Below are 21,219 nucleotides of genomic sequence, written 5' to 3' on the forward strand. Positions count from 1 at the left end.
ATACCCGGAAGTAGGCGCCGGTCGGCGGTCTCGTCTAGGGGGCCATGGCGGCAGCAGCGGCTGCAGCCGAGGGGTCCCCAAATCGGGGGCCTCCAGGGGAGGTGATTCATTTGAACGTGGGGGGCAAGAGGTGAGTGGGGAGGAGCACTTGGTTAGGGAGAAAAGAGTGGGAATGCCCGCCTTCCCAGGGGAATCCCTGTCCATCAAAGATTGCTCCGCCCCGTATTGGAGGCGCGAGAGCAGGAAAAAGCGCCGGGGAAGGGGCAAAAAAAGTACTAGGGAGGTGGGGTCGCATCTTTTTCCCCCTCCAATTATTTCACACGTCTTGTCCCCCTACCACCCCACTCTGCGCAGATTCAGTACCTCCCGCCAGACTCTTACCTGGATTCCAGACTCCTTCTTCTCCAGGTGATCGGGAGAGCAAGTTCTGGGGAGGATGAGAGGGGAATTATAGAGCCAGAAGGGAAAGGATGAGAAGACCTAATCACCCTCGACCCCTAACATTTATTCTGTGTACCTTCACTTTAGTCTTCTAAGCGGACGCATCTCTACGCTGAAAGATGAGACCGGAGCGGTGAGTAGGACTCTGGCTGGAGGACCTCCCCTCTCAGCTCCTCATTCCGTGCGCTGTTCATCCTTTGCCTCCCTCTCCTGCAGATCTTCATCGACCGGGACCCTACCGTTTTTGCCCCCATCCTCAACTTCCTGCGTACCAAAGAGCTGGACCCCAGGTTAGCATGGAGAGCAACCAGAGGCGGGCCCACCTTCTTCACCCTCCTCCCTAAGAAATCCTTTCTTCGCCTCTGAATGTTTGCTTACATCTGTCTCCCAATATTAGAATTGTCTTTCAGAATCCTGATCCTATGAAAATTACTGTATATCTCCAGAAGCCAAAATACATCTGTCTACCGATCTTCGAATCGGTGTCCCTGGAATTCTCTGTGAAGTTTTGAAAGTTCCTCTACTCACTTCTCAACGTCCTGCCTCTTCCTTCTTCCCTCATCCCTCAGCTCTTCACTGCTTATTAATTCTCCCATCCAGGGGTGTCCACGGTTCCAGCCTCCTGCATGAAGCCCAGTTCTATGGGCTCACTCCTCTGGGTAAGTGCAAATCCTGATTAGCATTCTCATTTGTATAGAGAATAAAGTTTGTAGTGTTGTGCCCTGATTCTTCCACTTCGCTTGTGAAGAGGGTTGGGTTAGAACTGAGAACACCAGATTTGTCCTTGGAGCCAAAAAAGGTGTTGGAATTTTCTGGGGGGGGGGGAAGAGGTGTGGAGGGTATGGGGGTTTGTCTTAATTTTTCCTCAAGACCCAGCCTTGGAATTGTCCTCTTCTAGTTCGTCGCCTGCAGCTTCGAGAAGAACTGGATCATTCATCTTGTGGAAATGTCCTTTTCAATGGTTACCTACCCCCACCAGGTGAGCCCTCCCAGTGCATAGTAAAGGCTGCACTTCCTTCATTGTGGTTCCAGCTTTTCTTGGGTGCCTGTGCTATGAGCCCGGAGACATGAGGGTTGGTAGTTCTGCATCAGATGCTTGGACTGATGCCTCCCGTGGTGGTCTTCCTTGAAGCTCAGAAATCTGTCGTACAGCCCAATAGGAATGGTAGTCAGGGCTTGTTTTCCTTGAGGGAAGTCTTAGGAGGAGCTGGAATCCATTGCATCCAAGGGAGAAGTATTAAAGGAGATTTTGTAACCACAATCCTCTTGAGAACCTAGAACAGCCAGCCCACAAACTACGGTAGATTTGCCCCAGAGGTTATTTGGAACTGTAGTCCACTAGGCTTTACAGAGTGATAAAAGGAACAGAGTAGGGAACTTGTAATTTATTGCTTTATTTCTCCAACCTCATTCATTAGGAACAATCTTTGTGAAGTTTCCAAAATTTGAAAATCTGCACTATTAATGTTATTAATTTATGTTTACTTGGCTTACATTGTATCATTTTAAATAGTAGTTTTGTATCCCTCCCTGTATACCTCAAATACAATACATGGAAATTAAATTCAAGCATAATTTTTCTTGGTTGCCATGAGTCAGAGCTAATTTAGCACAACAAAATGTCACCTGTTCCTTTTCCAAGTCCATGATGGTTAATAAGGAGACAGTTGAGAGTTGTTCTATAGGGTTTGATCAGTTTTTGAAGATAGAAGGCCAGGCCTTTTCTTTTTTAACGCAAACATAAAAGTGTTAATAAATCTGGCTACATGCTGTTGTCTGCCAAGGGTTTACTTGCTCTCCATTTATATAGAAGGAGATGCTAGTAAGAATTAAGGTGGCTCAGGGGTTAAGTGCTTGAATGCTAACCAAATGAAAGCCAGTTCAAATTCAACAACTACTCCAAGAGAAAGACGTGGCAGTCTGCTTCTGTAAAGATTCAGCCTTGGAAACCATATAGGGCAGTTCTGCTCATCTTACAGGGTAGCTATGAGTTAACTGACTCTGGCAGTAGGTTTGGGGAGATCTGGTGGCCTAGTGGGTAAAGGGTTGCACTACCAGTGCAAAGGCAGGCAGTTTGAATCCACCAGAAGCTCTGAAGGAGAAAGATGCACAAACCTCTGTGCAATATACAGCCTCTGCAAATCCACCAGACGACTAGCTATGAGTCAGTTCTGACTCGAAGGCACATAACTACAAGAAAAGACTTCAAACTGAGTTGTGACTATCCTTTAGAGACTAAAAAGAGCTCGGGTGACACAGTTCCTAGAGCTTTAGCACTGTTAACACAAAGGCTATACTTACCTGGTGATTCAGATTCATCATCTGCTCCTCTGGAAAAAGATGAATAGTCTCCTAGCATGCGATTTATTACAATCTCGGAACCCAGAGGAGAGTCAGCTGTAAGTCAGAACTGACTTGATGCCAATGAGCTTTTTAATTTTTTTTTTTAAGGAGACTAAAAAAGGAGTAAGGAACTCTGGTCGCATAGTCCATAGGGCTAACCCAAAGGTGGCACCTTTGGTAGTTCAAATCCACCAGCATCTCTGCAGGAGAAAGCTAGGAAATCTTTCAAAGATAGAGGTTCAGCGATGAGTCAATTGCAATTCAACAGCTACAAATTTGAGTTTTTTTGAAAGAAGGAGTAATAAGCTGAGTGATTTAGTATTGCTTAAGATATTTGGTCCCAAATACTACATAGTGCCACTGTTGTGACACAGGACTGACATCGGGGTTGAGGGGAGACTGAGAAAGATGGGATAAATTATGTATACTGCATTGAAACAGATGAGGGAGAAAACTGTTTAAGAGGAATATATGATTAGGTATTATTGTCATGACAGGAGTCCAGAATGGAGGCTGCACAGTGGAGTGGACTTAAGGGGAGGGATTGTATAACAATGAAAGAATTTTTCTTTTACTTTTCAAGGAGAAGAGTGAAGTGGGGGGGAGGGGTGAGCAGGGAGAAAAGTGCAGCAATGAATGAACAGAAATTTTTAAAAAAGATATTTGGTCCCTGAACACTTGAAGTCTTGCCAGGAGCCTGCTCCCCACACGTACAAAAATGCCATTGGCATATTTTTCAGTGTTTGTTACACAGATACCACTATTGCAGCCATTGATACTTTGTCCCTCCACCCCTACCATAGTGTTCCCCTTGAAGCGGAGGATACGGCACAGCCTGGTGGGACCCCAGCATGCAGGAGGGCGCCCGGCACCTGTTCGACGGAGCAACACGATGCCCCCCAACTTGGGCAATGCGGGGCTGCTGGGCCGCATGCTGGAGGAGAAAGCTCCTCCACCCTCGGGTATGGTTCTGCCTCCTGGGAGGTGGGGCAACAACTGGGGACCCCTTGACCCTGCCAGAAACGCCTGCTGTTCTCCTCCAGGGCTACCTGAGGAGCCAGGCATGGTCCGCTTGGTGTGCGGACACCACAACTGGATCGCCGTGGCCTACGCCCAGTTTCTTGTCTGCTACAGGTGCTTGGGAAGGGAAGTGTCTTGAGGCTTTGGACCCAGATGGAGGAGAGGATTTGGGGTGAGCACTGATGATGTCTCCCCAATCCTGTAGGCTGAAGGAAGCATCTGGCTGGCAGCTGGTCTTCTCCAGCCCTCGCCTGGAGTGGCCCATTGAGAGGCTGGCACTCACGGCCCGAGTGCCTGGTGGGGCTTTGGGGGAGCATGACAAGATGGTGGCAGCTGCCACAGGTAGCGAGATCCTCCTGTGGGCACTGCAGGCGGAGGGTGGCGGCTCCGAGATAGGTAAGCTGTGTGGCTCCTCCAGCCCTGCCTGTGCCCTTCCACAGTCTCCCCTGACTTATATCCTTGTCAGATACTGTGGCCTCTTAGAATCATCTGCCCTGTTAGAATTCCACACTGTCAGACTGTGTGAGTTGCTGTCATATTAGCTCTGACTTAGAGTGACTGATGGAATAAAACATTGCCTAGTCTTGTGCCATCTTCACGATCCGGGCACGCTCCAGCCCAAGCTGAGATAGATGTGTGATGTGTGTGGCTGTCATACAGCCGGGGGCTTCTTTTCCAGCGCTGTGTCAGACAGTATCTTACTGTGAGCCATAAGGTGTCATGCTTGTTTTTAGAAGGAATGCTTTGCTGCTACTTATTTCCCTGCTAACCAAAGGATCAGCAGTTCAAATCCACCACCCGTTCTGCAAGAGAAAGATGAGCACTCTCCTCCCATTCGGTTTACAGCTCCTGAAGGGAAATCCTTTAGAGGGTCACAGTGAGGTGGGATCAAAGTCGATGGCAGAGGATAGGCCCTTCTTCATCTCTGCTAGTCTGGAAGGTCTGCTGAGGCCTGGCCACCATAGCCGACCCAGCTGTGTTTAAAATACCAATGACATAGCGTCCAGCATCACAGGAACAGGCAGGCCACCATTATCTGACTAGCAGACAATTGGTGGGTAGACTAATCTAACTTGTTCCAATTCTGTAGCTTATTGCACTAATCCTTCCCGTAAATGTCAAGCCCACCAGAATTCTCCATCCATTAGACCTCTTTGCCTTGTTAGAAGTCCTTAACCTTTTCAAATCCTGTAGCCAGTTAGGAAAATCCACTGTAGTTTTCTGACAAAACGAGCACTTCAGACTCACTACTGTCAGGTTTCTAGGACTCGGGGTGACCCTCCGTGGGGTCTCTGAGGCTATGGAGAAAATTGCCTCATCCTGTTCCCCAAGGAACAGCTGGTGGATTCAAACCACTGACCTTTTGGTTAGCAGCCCAACCCAGAACACATTACACTACCAACAGCTCCTTAACCCACCAGAATTCCCTGCTCTGTCAGAATCCCTGGCCTATTAGATCACTTTCCTCTGGAATCCCAGAAGCTGTTGGACTCTGCATTCCCATTAGGCATCTCTAATGTATTAGACGAACTTATTCCCAATAAAGGGAGCTCTAGTGGTAAGGAGTTGTGATGCTAACGCAAAAGGTGGGAAGTTCGACTCTACCACCAGCTCTGCAGGAGTAAGATGGGCAGTCTCCTCCCATTCAGTTTATGGCCTCTTAAAATCTACTGATGGGTCAGCAATGAGCTGGTTCCAACTCAACAGCACGTAACAACAACAATATCCAATAAATTTCAGTCCTCAAGAGAGCCCTCTGCCACCACTGGAGCTGACGTTCTTGGAAATCTCAACCTTGTTAAGAGTCCCACAGTCTGTTAACGTCCTATGTCCCATCAGAAATCTAACTAGATGGGATTCTCTTAATTCCTGCTGGAATCCTTTATCCTGCAAGGATTTCAGGACCCACTGAATTCCCTGACCCTTGGAGCTTCTTTTGCACACATTTCAGCCACTCTGTACCATCCCTTGTGGATTGAGGGGCCTCTCTGAGCCCTCAGTTGTCTGTGCAGGAGTCTTCCATCTGGGGGTGCCCGTGGAAGCCTTGTTCTTTGTTGGGAACCAGCTCATCGCCACAAGTCACACAGGACGCATTGGGGTATGGAACGCCGTCACCAAACACTGGCAGGTAAGAGCTCCAGCCAACCCTGTTTCCTGATCCCCAGATTCAGGGAAGGGTTTCATTCTGCATTCCCCCAGCAGCAGTGGGCCAGAACCTGGGGCTAGGGTTGTGATGCAGGCCTAGGGAAACATCTCAGAGGACTTCCTGGAGGAAGGAGCTTCTCAAACTGGAATGTAAGCTAGATGGGTTTGGAAAGGAAGAGTGTACTCTTCAGACCCTGGGTGTGGAGAGAGTGACAGAAAGATGGATGAATATGCAGCAGAGGCAAAGAGAAGCATGCATGTACCATGTTGCTATTTGCTACTAAAACGTGAGTGTGTGGGAGAGAGAAACGGAAGACTAAAAGTGAGTGTGTGGGAGAGAGAAACAGAGGCAGAGAAAAGACGGGGAGAAACAGACGAATACAAACAATAAATAGAAGAGGCAACAACTGAGAGAGAAACTTGGACTGAGTGGCTGGGACAGGTGAAGGGACACAGAGGGAGGGAGAAGTACAGAGTAATGTGAGGAAAAGAGTCACTGAGACACCACAGGCAGACACACAGAAAGAGCTGGAAGAAGATACAGAGGGTGAATTGAAAGCTGAGTGAGTGCTATGGGGTGTTCTCGGTGGGGACTTGGGGGAAGCGGAGTTGTGAAGAGCGCTTTGCTTTGCCTTATCCCTCAGGTCCAGGAGGTCCAGCCCATCACCAGTTATGACGCCGCAGGCTCCTTCCTCCTCCTGGGCTGTAACAATGGCTCCATCTACTATGTAGGTGAGCAGCACCTGGGACCCAGAAATGATAAAGATCAGGTACAGGCTAGGGCACCATAAACAACCATCCTCCTCTCCACTCTCCCTGTCCACGGCAGATGTGCAGAAGTTCCCCCTCCGTATGAAGGACAATGACCTCCTGGTCAGTGAGCTCTACCGGGACCCAGCAGAGGACGGGGTCACTGCCCTCAGTGTCTACCTCACCCCTAAGACCAGTAAGTGTGACCATGTCTTCTCTTACTTCAGCCCCAGCCCACAGTTATCTCCACCACTCACACAGCAGATCAAGTAGGATTTGTTGGGAGGACAGTCATTTAACAAACATTTACAAGCAATAGTTATAGTTCCAGGTGCTAGACTACCAGATGTGCCGCTTGTCCAGTAGGGGCAGAACTGACCCCCCTAGTCAATCCTTTTCCAGCTTCCATCTCTGTAATGAAGACATGTCTTAGCTTCTTACGCTTGCTTTAACAGAAATACTAAAAAGGGATAGTTTAAAAGAACAGAAATTCATTTTCTCTCACTTTAAGAGACTCAAAGTCCTACTTGAAGACATAGTCTCTTGAAGAAGGGTCTCTTTTTATCTGACCTGGGAGGAAATTCTTGTCTCAATTCTTGGTGATCTCCATTATCTCTCTTGATGCGCCCACAGGTGTGGACACATTTGTGCTTGTTCCTCTTCATATCTAACCTGCCATTTTTGGATCCCGCAGTGGTGAGCTTTAAGATATACTCCACGCTGATGAGGCCTCATTAATACAATAAAGAAAACTTAAGCCTAGATAGGATTGTAGTTATAGATGTAAAGGAACACATTCAAGCCTTCTTATTTGTTAAACTCTTTCTTATTCATTTTAATGAAAGTTTAGAGAGATTTCCAGTCATTCATTGTTGCACAGTCCTTGCATACTCATAAAAAAAGAGGACATATGTGTTCTAGTGCATGAAATCAAGTTCTTTGGTTTGGGAAAGATTTTTGTTGGTTTTTTCCCTTCTTTTTTTTTACCTCAAAAGTAGAGAAATAGATTGTTTTGTTTGCTTGGTTTTGTTCTTAAATGTCGTTGAGTCGACTGCAACTCAGTGACACTGTGAACAGCTGATCTGAACCCTGCACTCTGCTGGGCGTCCTGACCATCTCTGGCGCGCTCAAGCCCACTCTTTTTTTTTTTTTTATTTTTATTTTTTTTTCAAGCCCACTCTTAACAGTCACTGTCAGTCCACCTCACTGAGGGTCTTCCCCTCCTTTGCTGACTCTCCACCTTTCCAAGCATGATGTCCTTACCCAAGGACTGCCCTCCTAACAGCATACCCAAAATAGAGAAAACGGTTTCACTGTCCTCGCCTCTGGCCCCACCTTTTCCACAGACCATAAAATTCACTCTTTCCAAATGTATACATACAATTGGTAGTTTTGCATCTCTTCACACAGCAGCCATCACCATCATCTACTTCCAGAAGATATTCATCATCCTCAAAAAAAGCCCAGTGCCTGTTAACATTTCTGAGTTTCTGATATTGTTAGGTGCCCTGGAGTCAGCTCCTGTTCAGAGCAGCCCTGTACAGAACAGAACGAAACCGCCCGATCCTGTGCTAGCCCCACCTTGTTGGCTGGGCCTTGCTCATTGCTGCAGTTACCATGTCAATCTATCTTGTTGAGGGGCTTCCTTTCCTTCTCTGATCCTGTACTTTTTCAGCCATGATGCCTTTTTAGGGGACTGGCCCCTTCTGTTAACATCCCGAGTATGTGAGGCAAGCCTGGCCATCCTTGCCTCTAAAGCACATTGGGGCTACACTCTGATGTGTGCTTATGAGGTGACAGCCATGCTAACTTCTGCTAGCCATTCCATTATCTTAGCAGGAATATCATATCTAATTTTGAAGAAGAAATATCATGTGGCCTAGTGGCAAGAAAGCTGCACTGCAATCCCAGAGGCGCACGGTTCAAATCTACCAGATGCTCTGTCGAGGAAGGAGGGACAATCTCCTCCTGTACCAGTCAGATCCGATTTGACGGTACACACACAAAACAGTAAATTTTTTTTTTTAAAAAAGGAACTATCACATCCATTTTCAAAACATTGTGTCACCTTCCACAAAATCCCATCTTGTTTCATTTATTTATTCATTCCTGTTTCTCACCATATGTTCTACAGTTCTGTCATAGTTAGTATTTATCTTCTCGATTTGCATCTGTCCTTCCAAAAAAATTACACGAATGATCTTGGCCATACATCCAGTTCCCTGCCCTAGATTTCCTGTCCATCCATGCTGCCATGCACATCCTTAATCCGTTACTTACCAGCGCTGCACAAAATCCTCCAACCACATGCGACCTCCTCACATTCCTTAGGCTGTTCCGTGAAGTTTCTAATGGTTGCAAAATTATTTTCCCCTCTGGAAAATTGGCAGGGGGTGAGTCCCTTAGACAGGCCGGCTTATGTTCCCTTGCCCTGCTGCTTGTGCCTGTTCATGTGGCTTTTCTGTGCTAGTCTGTCTTCCTCTCTCATTCTCTCCCTTTCTAAGTCTCTGTTTCTAGCTCTGTGCTGTGTCTGTTTCTTATTACTGCTGTCTATAGTTCATTCTTTTCCCTGATCTGTCCCTTTGTCTCCTTGCTCTTTCATTTCTTCTCTCTCTACCCTAGCTGGCTTCTGTAGCCCCCTCTTCCGACTCTCTCTCTGTTCTTTGTTGTTCTCTCTCTCACTCTGACTTGGTTTCTATCTCTCTGGGACCTGGACCCTCTCTCCATCCTTGGCCCTGACCTGGCCACCTCCTCTCTCCCCAGGTGACAGTGGAAACTGGATTGAGATTGCCTATGGCACGAGCTCAGGGGGCGTACGTGTCATTGTGCAGCACCCAGAGACCGTGGGCTCAGGACCACAGCTCTTCCAGACCTTCACGGTGCACCGCAGCCCCGTCACCAAGATCATGCTGTCTGAGAAGCACCTCATCTCAGGTAGGCCTGGGGGGCAGCCCTGGGCCCATCACCTGCAGAAGGCGCAGCTCAGATGGGAGCAGTGGGAGGTCAGAGGGTTTCCTCAGCTGGGGGACCCTGCAGGGTGGAGACCTCTAAGAGGAGAAGTTTGAACTGGAGGGATTTGCACAAACAAGATAATATTTGCCAAGAGACCAGACTAGAGGAATTAGTTGAGAATCTGCTGTGTGCCAAGCACCCCTCAGCAGTAAACGCAATAGACAGAGCCTTCCTGGAGATGGTGTACTTATGAGGGTAACATACAGGTAGCAGATGTATGTTTTAAAAAAACAAAACAAGGGCACTCTGGTGGACTGGTGGCAAGAAGCTGCACTGCAATCCCAGAGGTATGTGGTTCGAATCCACCAGATGCTCTGCTGGAGAAGAAGGGACAATCTCCTACACCAGTCAGATCTGATTTGATGGAACACACAAAAAAGAATAAATTTTGTAAAATAAATAAAAAAGCAAAACAAAGCCATTGCTATCAAGTTTGACTCATAGTGACCCTATGGTGCAGAATAAAACCACCTCATAGGGTTTCCAAGGAGCTTTAAGGAGCTTTCTGGCATGGTTTGTTATGTGTTGTACCTTTAACCAAAACGCCAGCGGTTCCAGCGGTTCAAATCTTCTAGCGGCTCCTCGAGAGAAAGATGAGGAGATCCAGTGGAAGACTAGAATCAACTTGACAGTGGTGGAGCGGCTGCCACACTTGTCCCCTGAGCAATGGCTGGGTCAGATTGCTGACCTTTTGATTAGTTAGCTGGACACTTTAACCACTGCACCAGAAAGGCTCCTTTTATGTGCAGACTCAGACCCGCTGCTGTTGAGTCTCAGTCCTGCCTCGTTGTGTCCCTTTGTCAGATTTCTGAAACTGTGAGTCATAGTGGGAGGAGACTGCTTCATCTTTCTCCTACAAAGCGGCTGGGGGTTCAGACCACCAACTCTTTGGTTAGCAGCCCAACCCTTAGCCTACGACACCACCAGGGCTCCTTCAAGGATGAATCTGTAGGCCTATCAATCAGTGTTAGGTAATAAGGAATGCTAGGAGTAACAGTCAAGCTGTGTGAGTTAGCCTCATAAGCTTATGAAGAGTGGGTGATTCCAGGAAGGCCTTCTGAGAAGGAACTTTTGAAGAGAAATGAAGGAATTGACAGCAGGGAGAAGAGTTGTGGGCAGAGGGAACAGTCGCTGCAAAATCTCTCGGGGAGGCTATTTGGAGGGTTTGCAGAAGAACAAGGAGGCCTGTAACTGGAGCGAGTGAAAAGAAGGGGAGAATGGAGGAGCTGCAGTCAGAGGGGACAGGGACAGATGAGGCAGGGCCTGGAGAAGATGGCTCTTACTGTGAGTGGGGAGCTGGAGGCACCGGACAGGGGGACGGGAGGCTCTGAACAGAGGAAGGGCATGCCCTGACTCAAGACATTCACAAGCTGCGTGTGGAGAAGAGACTGGAAAGCAGGGAGACCAGAGAGGAGGCCGCTGGGATGGCCCAGGCAGGAGATGAGCATGGGACTAGGCAGGGGCACTGGATATAAGACACACAGACTATTCTGAAGGTAGAGCCAATAGGCTTTACAACCATTTGCTTTTCTGGGGACAAGAGGCTCCTTAGAGATGCAAGAAATCACAAGGTACTTTGAAAGCGGGTCCCCACTGCTGGGGAGGAGGATGAGGCTGACTTGCTGTCCCTTCCCTCCTCAGTCTGTGCTGACAACAACCACGTGCGGACGTGGTCTGTGACACGCTTCCGGGGCATGATTTCCACTCAGCCTGGCTCCACCCCCCTCGCGTCCTTCAAGATCCTGGCACTGGAGTCAGCTGACGGGCATGGCGGCTGCAGTGCTGGCAATGACATTGGTGCTCACTTGGATCCCCAACTTTACTGACTTCCCCCTGATCCCTTCCTTATCCTTGACCTCTGTCGACCCCATTAACGTAGGCTCCACCCTTGACCCGGATTCTCCTTCCATTGACCACTGTTGGCTTCAACCGTCTTTGATCCCAGCCCACTATAGTCACCTGGGGATGGGTTCTAGCACGGGGAGGGGGCTCATCGGTGGAGAAGGAGCAGAGCTTTGGGATTGGGAGGTTCAAGAGACCCCAGCGGGCCCTGACCCTTACCTCTGCTGGCCCAGGCCCCTATGGTGAGCGGGACGAACAGCAAGTGTTCATTCAGAAGGTGGTGCCCAGCGCCAGTCAACTCTTTGTGCGCCTCTCGTCCACGGGTCAGCGGTGAGGACCCTCCTCAAATGGAGATTAAGGTCAAAGGATAGCCAGCCATCAAAACTGAGACACAACCAAGGATGGGACACTGAGGCTTGTAGGGGGCTGCTGAAGGGCAAGGGCTGGAAGGGAGGACAGACCTGGACGTTTGGGAGCTGGAGGTACTAAAGGTGTGGCATGCAGTGGGGTGTTGGGTTGGCCCTGCCAGCCAGGTTGAAGAGCTGAGGATATTGGCTGACCGCACTGGGGAGTGATGGCCACTCTGAGAGTGGTGGAGGGGAGCTTAGAGCCTAGGGAGGAGGCTGGGACTGGCAGGGGTGAGGCTGGGAGAGGTGATCACGTGGCCCAGTCAGGTGGCTGAGGGCTAATAGAAATAGAGGGGGAGCAGCCAGGTGAGACTCAGTGGGTCTCTCCTGCAGTGGGGACAGTGAAGGGAACAGATGGAGGAGGACGTTCTGGAGGCCAACTGAGGCACATAATGTGGGTGTGCGGGTCTGGAGGCTGCTGAGCTGCCGAGCTGGAGCTCAGAGAGGCCAAGGGGAGGGGCTGGGCTGGGCCTGGAGGCCACCTCACTGATGCCTCCCCTAGGGTGTGCTCCGTGCGTTCTGTGGATGGCTCGCCCACCACTGCCTTCACTGTACTCGAGTGTGAGGCCTCCCGGCGGCTCGGCTCCAGGCCTCGGCGTTACCTGCTCACTGGCCAGGCCAACGGCAGCCTGGCCATGTGGGACCTGACCACTGCAATGGACGGCCTTGGCCAGGCCCCTGGTATTCCCTCCCGCCAGACCCAAGCCCTGACCCTTTGTTCCAGTTCTTGCCCTCTGAACTCTTTTTCCTTGCCCTTTGACCCCTTTCTCTGCTCCTTCAACCTCTTGCAACTCTAGTCCCTTGTTTGTTAGCCCCTGACCCTTATCTCTGACCTCTGAATCCTTTATCCTTCCCAGGCCCCTGAGTCTTGCCCTGTGATCCCATCCACTTCCCTGTGACCCCTGACTTGTCCCCAGCAGGTGGCCTGACAGAGGAAGAACTGATGGAGCAGCTGGAGCAGTGTGAGGTGACCCCACTGGGTTCCTCAAGGAGTTCTCTTCCCAGCCCCTTGCCCCGAACCTCACTCACCAGGTGACTGATGGGGGTGGCCTCACAGGAAGGGGTGGCCTGGCTGACTTGATGATCACTTGCCCTGACCCTCACCATCCCCTCAGTCTTTACTCAGCTCCCAGCAGCTCCTCCTTCTCTGGGCACCGTGAGAGTCCAAGCCCCCAGACTGAGGTCCGGCGCCGAGGAGGGGGCAGCTTTGTGGAACGCTGCCAGGAACTGGTAGAGAATGGGCCAGAGCCCCGACGGCCGCCAACACCTGCCCCTCGACCCTCCACGGGCCTCGGTGCTCCCCTCATACCACCCAAGGTGAAGCTCAATGAAACATCCTTCTGAAGACAGCTACCTTTGTGCCTTTTGTACCCTGGTCCTGGTGTACTCAGGTGCCTCCTACTTCCTGTCAGACCCCTGAGTTCAGGGCCAGGGCCTCATTGGAGTAGTCACTGTTACTAAACCCTCACCTTTACCCTTTTCTGGAAGCCAAAGTCACCCTCTTTCCAATAAAGTTCTCACTACCAACATCTGACTCACATTCTTAAAGAGTTTGGGGACCCTCCTGAGAAGTAGAGGAAGGGGTTGGGCCCAGCTAAGTCTCTGGCTTATAGAGTCATGAACCTCTGTCTCTTGTTTGCTTGACATTCGGTTTAGAGTTCAGGTATGGCTGGATCCAGGAGCTCCAGAATTTGTCTCCTCATTTCTCAACTTTGCTTTTCTTGGGGATGTGTCACTCCTCGGTTTTCCCCTCTCTGGGCCAAGATGACTCCCAGGGACATCTTTTCTCTCTCAAACGCGCAGCCCTGGAATTGGTTTTAACTCATAGCAACCCTGCATTGGTTTCTGAGATGATAAATCTTTATGAGAGAAAACTGCTTGTCTGTATCCCCAGGAGCACACTGGTGGATTCAGACAGCTGACTTTTCATGACACATTTTGAACTGTGACACTAAGGCACCTTTTTCTCTTCAGCAGCAGCCAAAACTTCAGGGCTGATTCTCAACTAGTTTGATTTTGTTCACATGGCTGGCCATTCCTGATAAAGGGTTTCCATCGGTCAGCCTGGGCCACACCAGGAGATGAGGTCATCCTCAGTGGGAAGAGTGGAAGAGGAGGAATTTCTAGAAACAGCAGGATGTTGTTAACACAAGCAGTGAATGCCTTTGGGTGGGCTTTCTGGGTTTCTCTCAAATAACTACACAGTTATACTTGCCCCCAACACACTGCCCAGCACATATAATTGCCCAGATCTTTGCTTCTTACCTGGCCATTAAAAAAGGGTGTGTGAGGCAGATTCAATTAACTATGTAGTACTTTTCCCCTCAGATAGTACCAGTTGCTATAACACCTCCTTTGGGAAGCATGTGCATATTTATTTTGAGCCAATGAAGCTTAAAAAAGTTGGGTCAGACCAGGAACAGAGGATGTTAGCATATATTCGTTTTAGACTACATGGGTTATCTGGGATTTAACATCTCTGGGATATGTTAAAAAGAGATCTGGATGTTAGGAAATCTAGGGAACAGTTACTGTACGAGTGGATTGGCAATACGGGGAGGATCTCCTCTAAATATCAGAGAATCTACAAATTTCTCATAAAAGGATTTAAAAACTAAGATTGTAGAGAGATCTGGTTCTAGAGTGTTCTAGAATATCTGGTTCTAGATGTTTTGGAATACCTGTGATTCTCCATCAGTAGAAATTGTTTGCCTACCAGGGATTCTAGAATGTGACAATTTCAGAACACAAATGACTCTAGGTTGCTGGAAAATATGGGGTCTATACACACCAGGCCTGGAGTTCTAGCAGGTTTATTTTCATTCCAAGGAATCTATTCTGGCAGGGAATTCTGGATCGCTGGAGAATCTAGAACACCAACGAGAATTCTTCAGGTTGTTGAGTACCATTGAGTTGGAACTGACCGGTAGCTGACCCTCCAGTAGGTTTTTAAAGGTAGTAAATCACACGGGAGGAGATTGTTCATCCTTCTCCCATAGAGCAGTGGGTGGATTAGAACCATATGGTTACTGATCTTAGAAACTGAGCCTTCTAGAATACCTATGAATCTCAATTGTTTTTTCCTAGTCCACAGCACTCAAAACATTGGAATATTTGGCTTTCAGAGATTCTAGAAGCATGAAATGTAGATATAAAGATGCGTTGTGATGTCTACAGGCCATTCTGTCCATTCTGGCAAGTTCAGAACACTCGTATTCCTGAAATTCTGATACTTCCAGAATTGTGGGAGAGATCTGAAATGCCAAGGAATCTAGAAGACTAAACATTAAAAACTAAAAACAATTAGGGATAAAACAGTGGGGAGAAACAGGTGGAAGGTTCTGGAATGCCAGTAGTCAGATCCAAGGAGTCAGAGTGCCCCAGAGAGCAAGGCACTGACAGGAAAGAACTGGAAGCTGTAAAGTTCAAACTCTGGGGGGAGGGGAAGGCAACACCATCCCCGGAAGTTGCATGGTGAGCCCGAGATAGTTGCCTAGCAACGAGCATCCAGCATCGAAGATGCCCTGGATCACTGGCAGAAGAAAGGCATTCCTGCAGCGACCGTGAGCAGATGCCCGGCCAGGGTAGGAAGGAGGGAAGGGGAAGCGGTGTCATGGACATGCTGTCCTGAAGGGTCACCTTAGCAGGGATCTCAGGAGTCATACAAAGTCAGGGCCATGGGGCACAATGAGTGGGCAGAACTGGGCCCAAGGTGGCACGCTTCTTCTCCATCGTCGTGTTACGCTAGCCTGCAAATAGCCACGAACGGGATGTGAGTCTAGCCTGCAAATAGCCACGAACGGGATGTGAGTGTGTCGACACTGTTCTGGGGGGTCTGTGTGTCCCTGGATTAGTGATGCGCCCGGATTTCAAGATGTCTGTAGGGTGGAGGCGTGACTTACTGTAGGTGGTAGTAACAGCGTGTGAGTGCCTGAGTCAGCCTGTATGTCTCATTGTACGGGGGAGTGAAGGGGTCCCCTGTCTCCTGCCCCCGGTCGTTCCCGCACACCATTCACGAGAAGGAGTGGGAGTGAGAAAGCTGAGGGGGAGGAAGAGCAGTTCCTGTTCTTAGTCTGGCCTTAGGTGGGTACTCGGCCTAGTGCCCGTTGTGGGCGGAGTCTGGCAGCCACGGGAGGAGGGGCAAGGTCTACTATAGAATTGATGATGGTGGTTGTAGGACGTGGGCTCTGGAACCCTCAGGGGCGGGGCTAGCGCAAACGGGGTAGGGCTTGGGGCTTCTAGCATCCTGAGCGAGAGCCCAGTCAGCTCTGAGAAGGAGGCTTAGCTTGCAACTCAGGAAAGGGGGAGACTCAGAGTAGAGTGCAATCTCAAACTCTGGGGTGGTGTCATTGAGAGAAGAGTTGTAGGTTGCTGTGCTCCTGTGAGCAAGGCTGGAGGCCTGGAACCCACTTAAGAAGGTGCAGGTGAGGTCCAACGTGACCTGTGATAATGACTGAGGTCTTTGGGAGGGAAAGGGGCTGAAATTATCTGAAGCAGGATCTAGAATTCTGGGGATGGAAGGGATGCTTTTAAGAGCTTGCGAAGTGGGCAGAGAAGAGGGTCTGGGGTCCCGCAAACAGTACCTCAGAATAAAGGCCTGCAGATTTCTTTCCAAAATAATCAGCGGTTAAAAAAGTATGAAGTATGGCTCTACTCTGATCCTTCTGGGATCACCAGGCGTCCAATGGGCTTGATGGCAACTGGTGAAAACCTCCTGGTGGAATGGGACATAGAGAGGGAGCCCAGAGTCTCCAGGATCGGAATCTGCTCGTCTAGGGCGGAACCTGGGCCTCCTGATGGACAGAGGTTGCACAGCCTTCTGAGAAACAAGCTTTGTGAAGTGGTGAGCCTGCAAATCCTGATGCAAAGGGCCTTGGAAGCACTAAGACCCGTTCCCAAGGTCCTGGGTCTTTTAGGGGTTGCGCACCTGTGGGGGTTTCCAGGAAGTAAATTCTGGCTGCATTCTCCCACATCTGCTGGATGAGACCTGTAAGCGGGATCCTAGCTTAGAGGACCCCACCCACCGTCTCTACATCCCGTCCAACTCTCCCATTTTTGAGGGCTTTGCTTCTGAAGAGGGGTCTCGGTCCCCCACCTCCTGACTGCCCCCTCATAACATGGGGAACTCCTGGCGAGTGTCCCCCTGCCGGGCACCTGTCCCTCTAGCCCCGCCCCTGTCGCCTCCCAATTGGGCTCGCGTGGAGCGGCTCCCGGAGGCGCCGGGCTCTGATTGGTGGGAAGTTCACAGCTTGAGCGGTGGAGAAAGTGAGTCTCCCGGGCGGGGGCGGGGGCGTGGGCCAGTCCAAAGGTGGGGGGGGGGGGGGGGGCGCGGGGGGGGGGGCGGGGGGCGGGGCGGCGCTGAGCTGGACCTGCTGGACAGACGGCGGGCCTGGAGGGGTCTAGGCGCCGGACACCATGAGGCGGCCTGGCCCCAGCGGCCTCCTCCCCCTCCTGTTGGTGTTGCTTCCGCTGCTCTTCGCAGCCACCGCCGCCTCTCCCTCCAGCCCCAGCCCCAGCCCCAGCCAGGCCGTCGAGGTCGCGGTGGCCACTGGCCGCCCGGTCGGGTAAGCTCCTCCGAGGTCCCCTCTTCCTTGTGCTCCTGACACCCGATAAGTTTATTGGTCCCTGAAAGACCAGGACTTTCCGATTTAGGGTGATTTGATGTGGGAGTGGAAGGGTCAGGACCCCTGGATGTCTTGGGACCCTGATTTTAAAGGAATTAGAGTTCCAGAGAGTAGGGGATTCTGAGACCCCGCAAGGTTCTCCATTCTATGTGGGGGTGGGGCTGTGAGTTCTCGTTGGATGACAGAGAGATGGGTCGGGTCCATCGAGCGAGTTAGGCCCCCAAGAGTCTTGATTGCTTTAAGAAGTAAGACTATGGAAGTTTATTGGGGCGAGTTTTATGGGGTTTGAGATATTATCTTGGAATTGGTGACATTTGGATTAATTTGAAAAAGACCCTGGGTTATTTTTTTCCCTAGTGATTTAGGAAAACGCAGACTCCTGGGCTGATGACAAAAGGCGTTTGTGGGGAATTGGGGGATCCTTGGTTTTCGTGTCGGTTGGAGTCCCTAGTTCCTAGAATTTGGAGACTGCAGGACTGAATGAGGTACCACTGATTGGGCAACAGGAGACTGCCGGATTTCCTATAGATCTGGGGGTTCTACCCCCTCCTGTCTGCGGATGACGAGATCGAAGGAAGCAGCGTGCCCAGACCCCCATCCCCCGCCCCGCGGCCGGCGCTCTGTTACAAAGGCCCTGGGCTCCGCTCCCGCCGGGTCTCTGCGAATGCGTTTAGTAATCCGAGCCGCGGCGGGGGCGGGGCCGGGAAGGGGTTAAACCCAGCAGAGGACGGGAGGGAAGACTTCAAGTTCGGGGGTCCCCGGAGTTTCTGCTGGGGCAGCTCCTTCCCCACCGGGCACCGTCCAGCAGGAAGGGGCCCAGGCGCCCCATATCCCCTTTGCATCGACCCCCATTACTCTCTTCTCGGATCCTGCGCGCGCCGCTTCACCTCTCGCTCCCCTCAGTCTGGGGATAATGGACTTGTCTGTCTGGGGGGCCCCTTGCTTGCGACGCACATGTGTCCAAACTAGGGGCTCCGCCACCCAGAATCTGAGACGCTCTGGGCGGGGACACTTCTCTAAGAATGACCCCTCCTGGGCAGGAGGGAAACTGAGGCCCGGAGACTACGAGGAGCTGGCCCTAGGACACATAGCATGGGAGGACAGGAACGCACTAGAACTCAAGCCTCAGTATGTCCAGTGCCCAGCTATGGTTTCTGCAACCCCTGCACCTCAACACCCTGCTGGGCCCACAGTGGAAAGAGACAGACACCCTCCCCAGGCCACTGAGGCCTGTGAAAGCACCGCCACCTGCTGGCCATGTGCGGGATGGCAGCCGGGTTCAACGAGTTACTAGGAGTGCCTGGTGGGCGGGCTTCTAGAGAGCCTGTCCTGCCTAGAAAGGCGCTTGGAAGTTCCTCTTGGAGGTCTTCATTTTAAAATGCAATTTTAAAAAGAGAGTTACCGTCAAAGCCACTCCATAAGACATCTGTTGCTTTCTAGTGACTTTCGTCTAAGTCAATTTGCCTCCCATTGTAGGGATGGAGAAACTGAGGCCTGGAGGAAAGCATCTCAAGTTAATTGCACAAGTAGTTCAAGTCTTTCAGATATCTTCGTGGGTTTTCTATCCCCAAAATGCTCCCCTTTGGGGAGTTCTGAGGTGTGATCTCCACCTCTGTGTTTATAGACGTGCCTCTTGTCGCTGCTGCCCAGGCCGCTCGCCCGGGGGGAGGAGCCACTCCAACAGAGGTGGGTTCTTTCCCGTGGAACGTACAGAGGGAGCTGGATAGAGGAGTGGCTGGGGTCTCTGGTCCCTATCTCTCATCTTAGCTGGAGAAGAGAATGAATACATTCGGGTGCTAGGGGAGGGGGGAAACTTGTCTCCCTTTCCTTAGTTCTTGGTTGTCTCCCCAGTTTCCTGCAGGGTCCGGAGATGCCCAGTTGAAAATGGCACAGACCCCCAGGGGTGCCTGACCCTGGTGGCCCCTGCACCGAGCCCCAGCCCCAGCGTGAAGAGACAGGTGTCTCTTAACTGGCAGCCACTGACGTGAGTGTGTGACCTCTTACTGACGCCCAAGCTCGTAGTGTTTGTATCAGTATGTCAGCCTGGCTTTCTCTCTGCCCTCTCTTCTCCCCTGCTCTCCCTTTCTCTGGCACTATCCAGTTTTTCTCTTTGTCTCTGGCCCTCCTTTTCTCTGCTTCTTCCAGATCCCTTATCTCTACTTTTGTCCTGTCTCCTTTTCTGTTTCTCGCTTCTTTATACATCTGCACGCAACGTCTGTCATTGTTTCCTGGACTGCTCTGGGTCTCTGTGGCTCCACATTTCTGGGTTTTGGTGTTTGTTTTGTTTTGTCTGAGGGTCTTTGTCTCTGTTTCTCTCCAAGCGTCGGGAGAAGAAACTCTCCGAGGCTGGTCTCCTTTGGGGGGTTGGGCAAAGGCAGGGCCACGACTCTCCCCCGGCGTCAGAGGCCCCTTCCAGCGAAGAGAGGGGGGTCAAGTTCGCCGCGATGACAGCTCCTTCTCCGCCCCCTCCCACTCAGGCTGCAGGAGGCTCGAGCTCTGCTGAGGCGACGGCGGCCCCGCGGCCCGGGGGGCCGGGCCCTGCTGAGAAGGAGGCCCCCATTGCTGAGCGCCCCCGCCGGCCAGGCCCGCGGTAAGAACATCCGCCCTTCCTCCGCCGTGGGGCGCGGGGTTCCGGGCCAGATAAAGCCGTCTGGTTCCCACGGTCCAGCCGCCCCCTCCCTGCCCCCACTGTAGCTCAGTCCCTTCCCTTCCCCACTTCCCCCAGGTCGAGGCCCCCTCCAGGGACCCCGGCGTCCGGCCACTCGAGGTGAGCCCAGGACAGGGCCAGACGCTGGCCAGAGGCACTGACCCGCGGGGGTGGGGTCGGGAAGCCAGGCGTCCGGGATCCCAGCGGCTGAAGTGGGGGGGCAGGGATGCTGGCCGGGCGGAGAGCGAGGCCTGAACCAGCCCAGACAACAAAAGCGATTGTGCGGGTTGGCGCCTGCCCGGGCACCAAATGCCCAAGATTTCGGGCGGCTGGGGACCAAAAACTTCCCTCCCCCTGCTTCCCAGGACCCTCCTCCTGCCCCTGGTCTGGTCCTGGGCAAGTACACCCCCTATACTCAACCACCATCAGAAGTCCCCCTCCTGCTGTGGCCTTCAGCCCAGATGTGTCCTCTCCTCCCTGAAGCCTTCCAGATGTGGCCCTGGGGCCAGATGTGAAGACCCCAGCTCACAGTCTCAATTCACTGCTTCCTTCTTCCCATCTTGACTTCACTCATCAGATGTGGGGGGTCCTGACCAGATGTGCTTGCCTCCTCAGATGTGCCCCTTCACCCAAGTCCCTGTTCAGGATCCTGACCTCCAATTCTTTATGTGCCCAGGTCTGAGGAACCTTCTGCTCCCACCCCACCCCGCCCACGTGCCACCTGGTAACCCAGATGCGAAATTAAGTCCCTCAGAGGGTCAACCTTTAACCACCTCCTCAAATAAGCCCCCCCTTATGGGTTTAGTTCTGGCTGAGGGGAAAGCCTCCAGCCCCCACCTGTTCCTTTCCCCGATGTTCCCCTGAGGACCTGGTTCACTTGTTGTTGCGAGCAGGAGGGGGCAGAGGGGCGTCCCCTCCCCCCTGGCGAGACTAGCGCCCAGCCTGCGCGCCTCTGGCTGCGCGCCCAGCCCCACGCGCCCCCGCGCGG

At 51.6% G+C, this 21,219-nt stretch overlaps 2 protein-coding genes across 2 annotated transcripts in view; both read left to right on the forward strand.

Annotated features, from left to right (window-relative positions):
• Positions 1 to 2: 2 nt before the first annotated feature.
• Positions 3 to 13,489, forward strand: SHKBP1 (SH3KBP1 binding protein 1). The gene is made up of 18 exons (XM_006900899.1): positions 3 to 130; positions 355 to 408; positions 529 to 574; positions 658 to 731; positions 1,042 to 1,100; positions 1,340 to 1,420; positions 3,588 to 3,746; positions 3,828 to 3,918; positions 4,010 to 4,200; positions 5,817 to 5,932; positions 6,594 to 6,681; positions 6,779 to 6,895; positions 9,463 to 9,633; positions 11,353 to 11,508; positions 11,787 to 11,883; positions 12,463 to 12,641; positions 12,878 to 12,992; positions 13,076 to 13,489. Exons 1-18 carry the CDS (start codon positions 45 to 47, stop codon positions 13,302 to 13,304), a joined length of 2,109 nt encoding a protein of 702 aa, XP_006900961.1. The 5' UTR covers positions 3 to 44; the 3' UTR covers positions 13,305 to 13,489.
• A 3,886-nt stretch (positions 13,490 to 17,375) lies between these two features.
• LTBP4 (latent transforming growth factor beta binding protein 4) overlaps positions 17,376 to 21,219 on the forward strand; it is a 36,631-nt gene continuing 32,787 nt past the window's right edge. Inside the window, exons 1-4 of the mRNA XM_006900900.1 lie at positions 17,376 to 17,524; positions 19,209 to 19,270; positions 19,436 to 19,568; positions 20,062 to 20,174. Coding sequence (XP_006900962.1) covers positions 17,376 to 17,524; positions 19,209 to 19,270; positions 19,436 to 19,568; positions 20,062 to 20,174 — 457 coding nt within the window. The remainder of the gene's footprint in view (positions 17,525 to 19,208; positions 19,271 to 19,435; positions 19,569 to 20,061; positions 20,175 to 21,219) is intronic.

This window comes from Elephantulus edwardii, unplaced genomic scaffold (genome assembly GCF_000299155.1).
Source record: "Elephantulus edwardii isolate Elephantulus edwardi_28Jun2011 unplaced genomic scaffold, EleEdw1.0 scaffold00302, whole genome shotgun sequence".
Classification (NCBI taxonomy): domain Eukaryota; kingdom Metazoa; phylum Chordata; class Mammalia; order Macroscelidea; family Macroscelididae; genus Elephantulus; species Elephantulus edwardii.

Bases quoted from the DNA above. Each gene is read 5' to 3' on its own strand.
- SHKBP1 (XM_006900899.1), top strand. From the start codon at position 45: ATGGCGGCAGCAGCGGCTGCAGCCGAGGGGTCCCCAAATCGGGGGCCT. The intron at 1,101-1,339 runs GTAAGTGCAAAT...GTCCTCTTCTAG, and splicing joins CTATGGGCTCACTCCTCTGG to TTCGTCGCCTGCAGCTTCGA. The intron at 6,896-9,462 runs GTAAGTGTGACC...CTCTCTCCCCAG, and splicing joins CTACCTCACCCCTAAGACCA to GTGACAGTGGAAACTGGATT.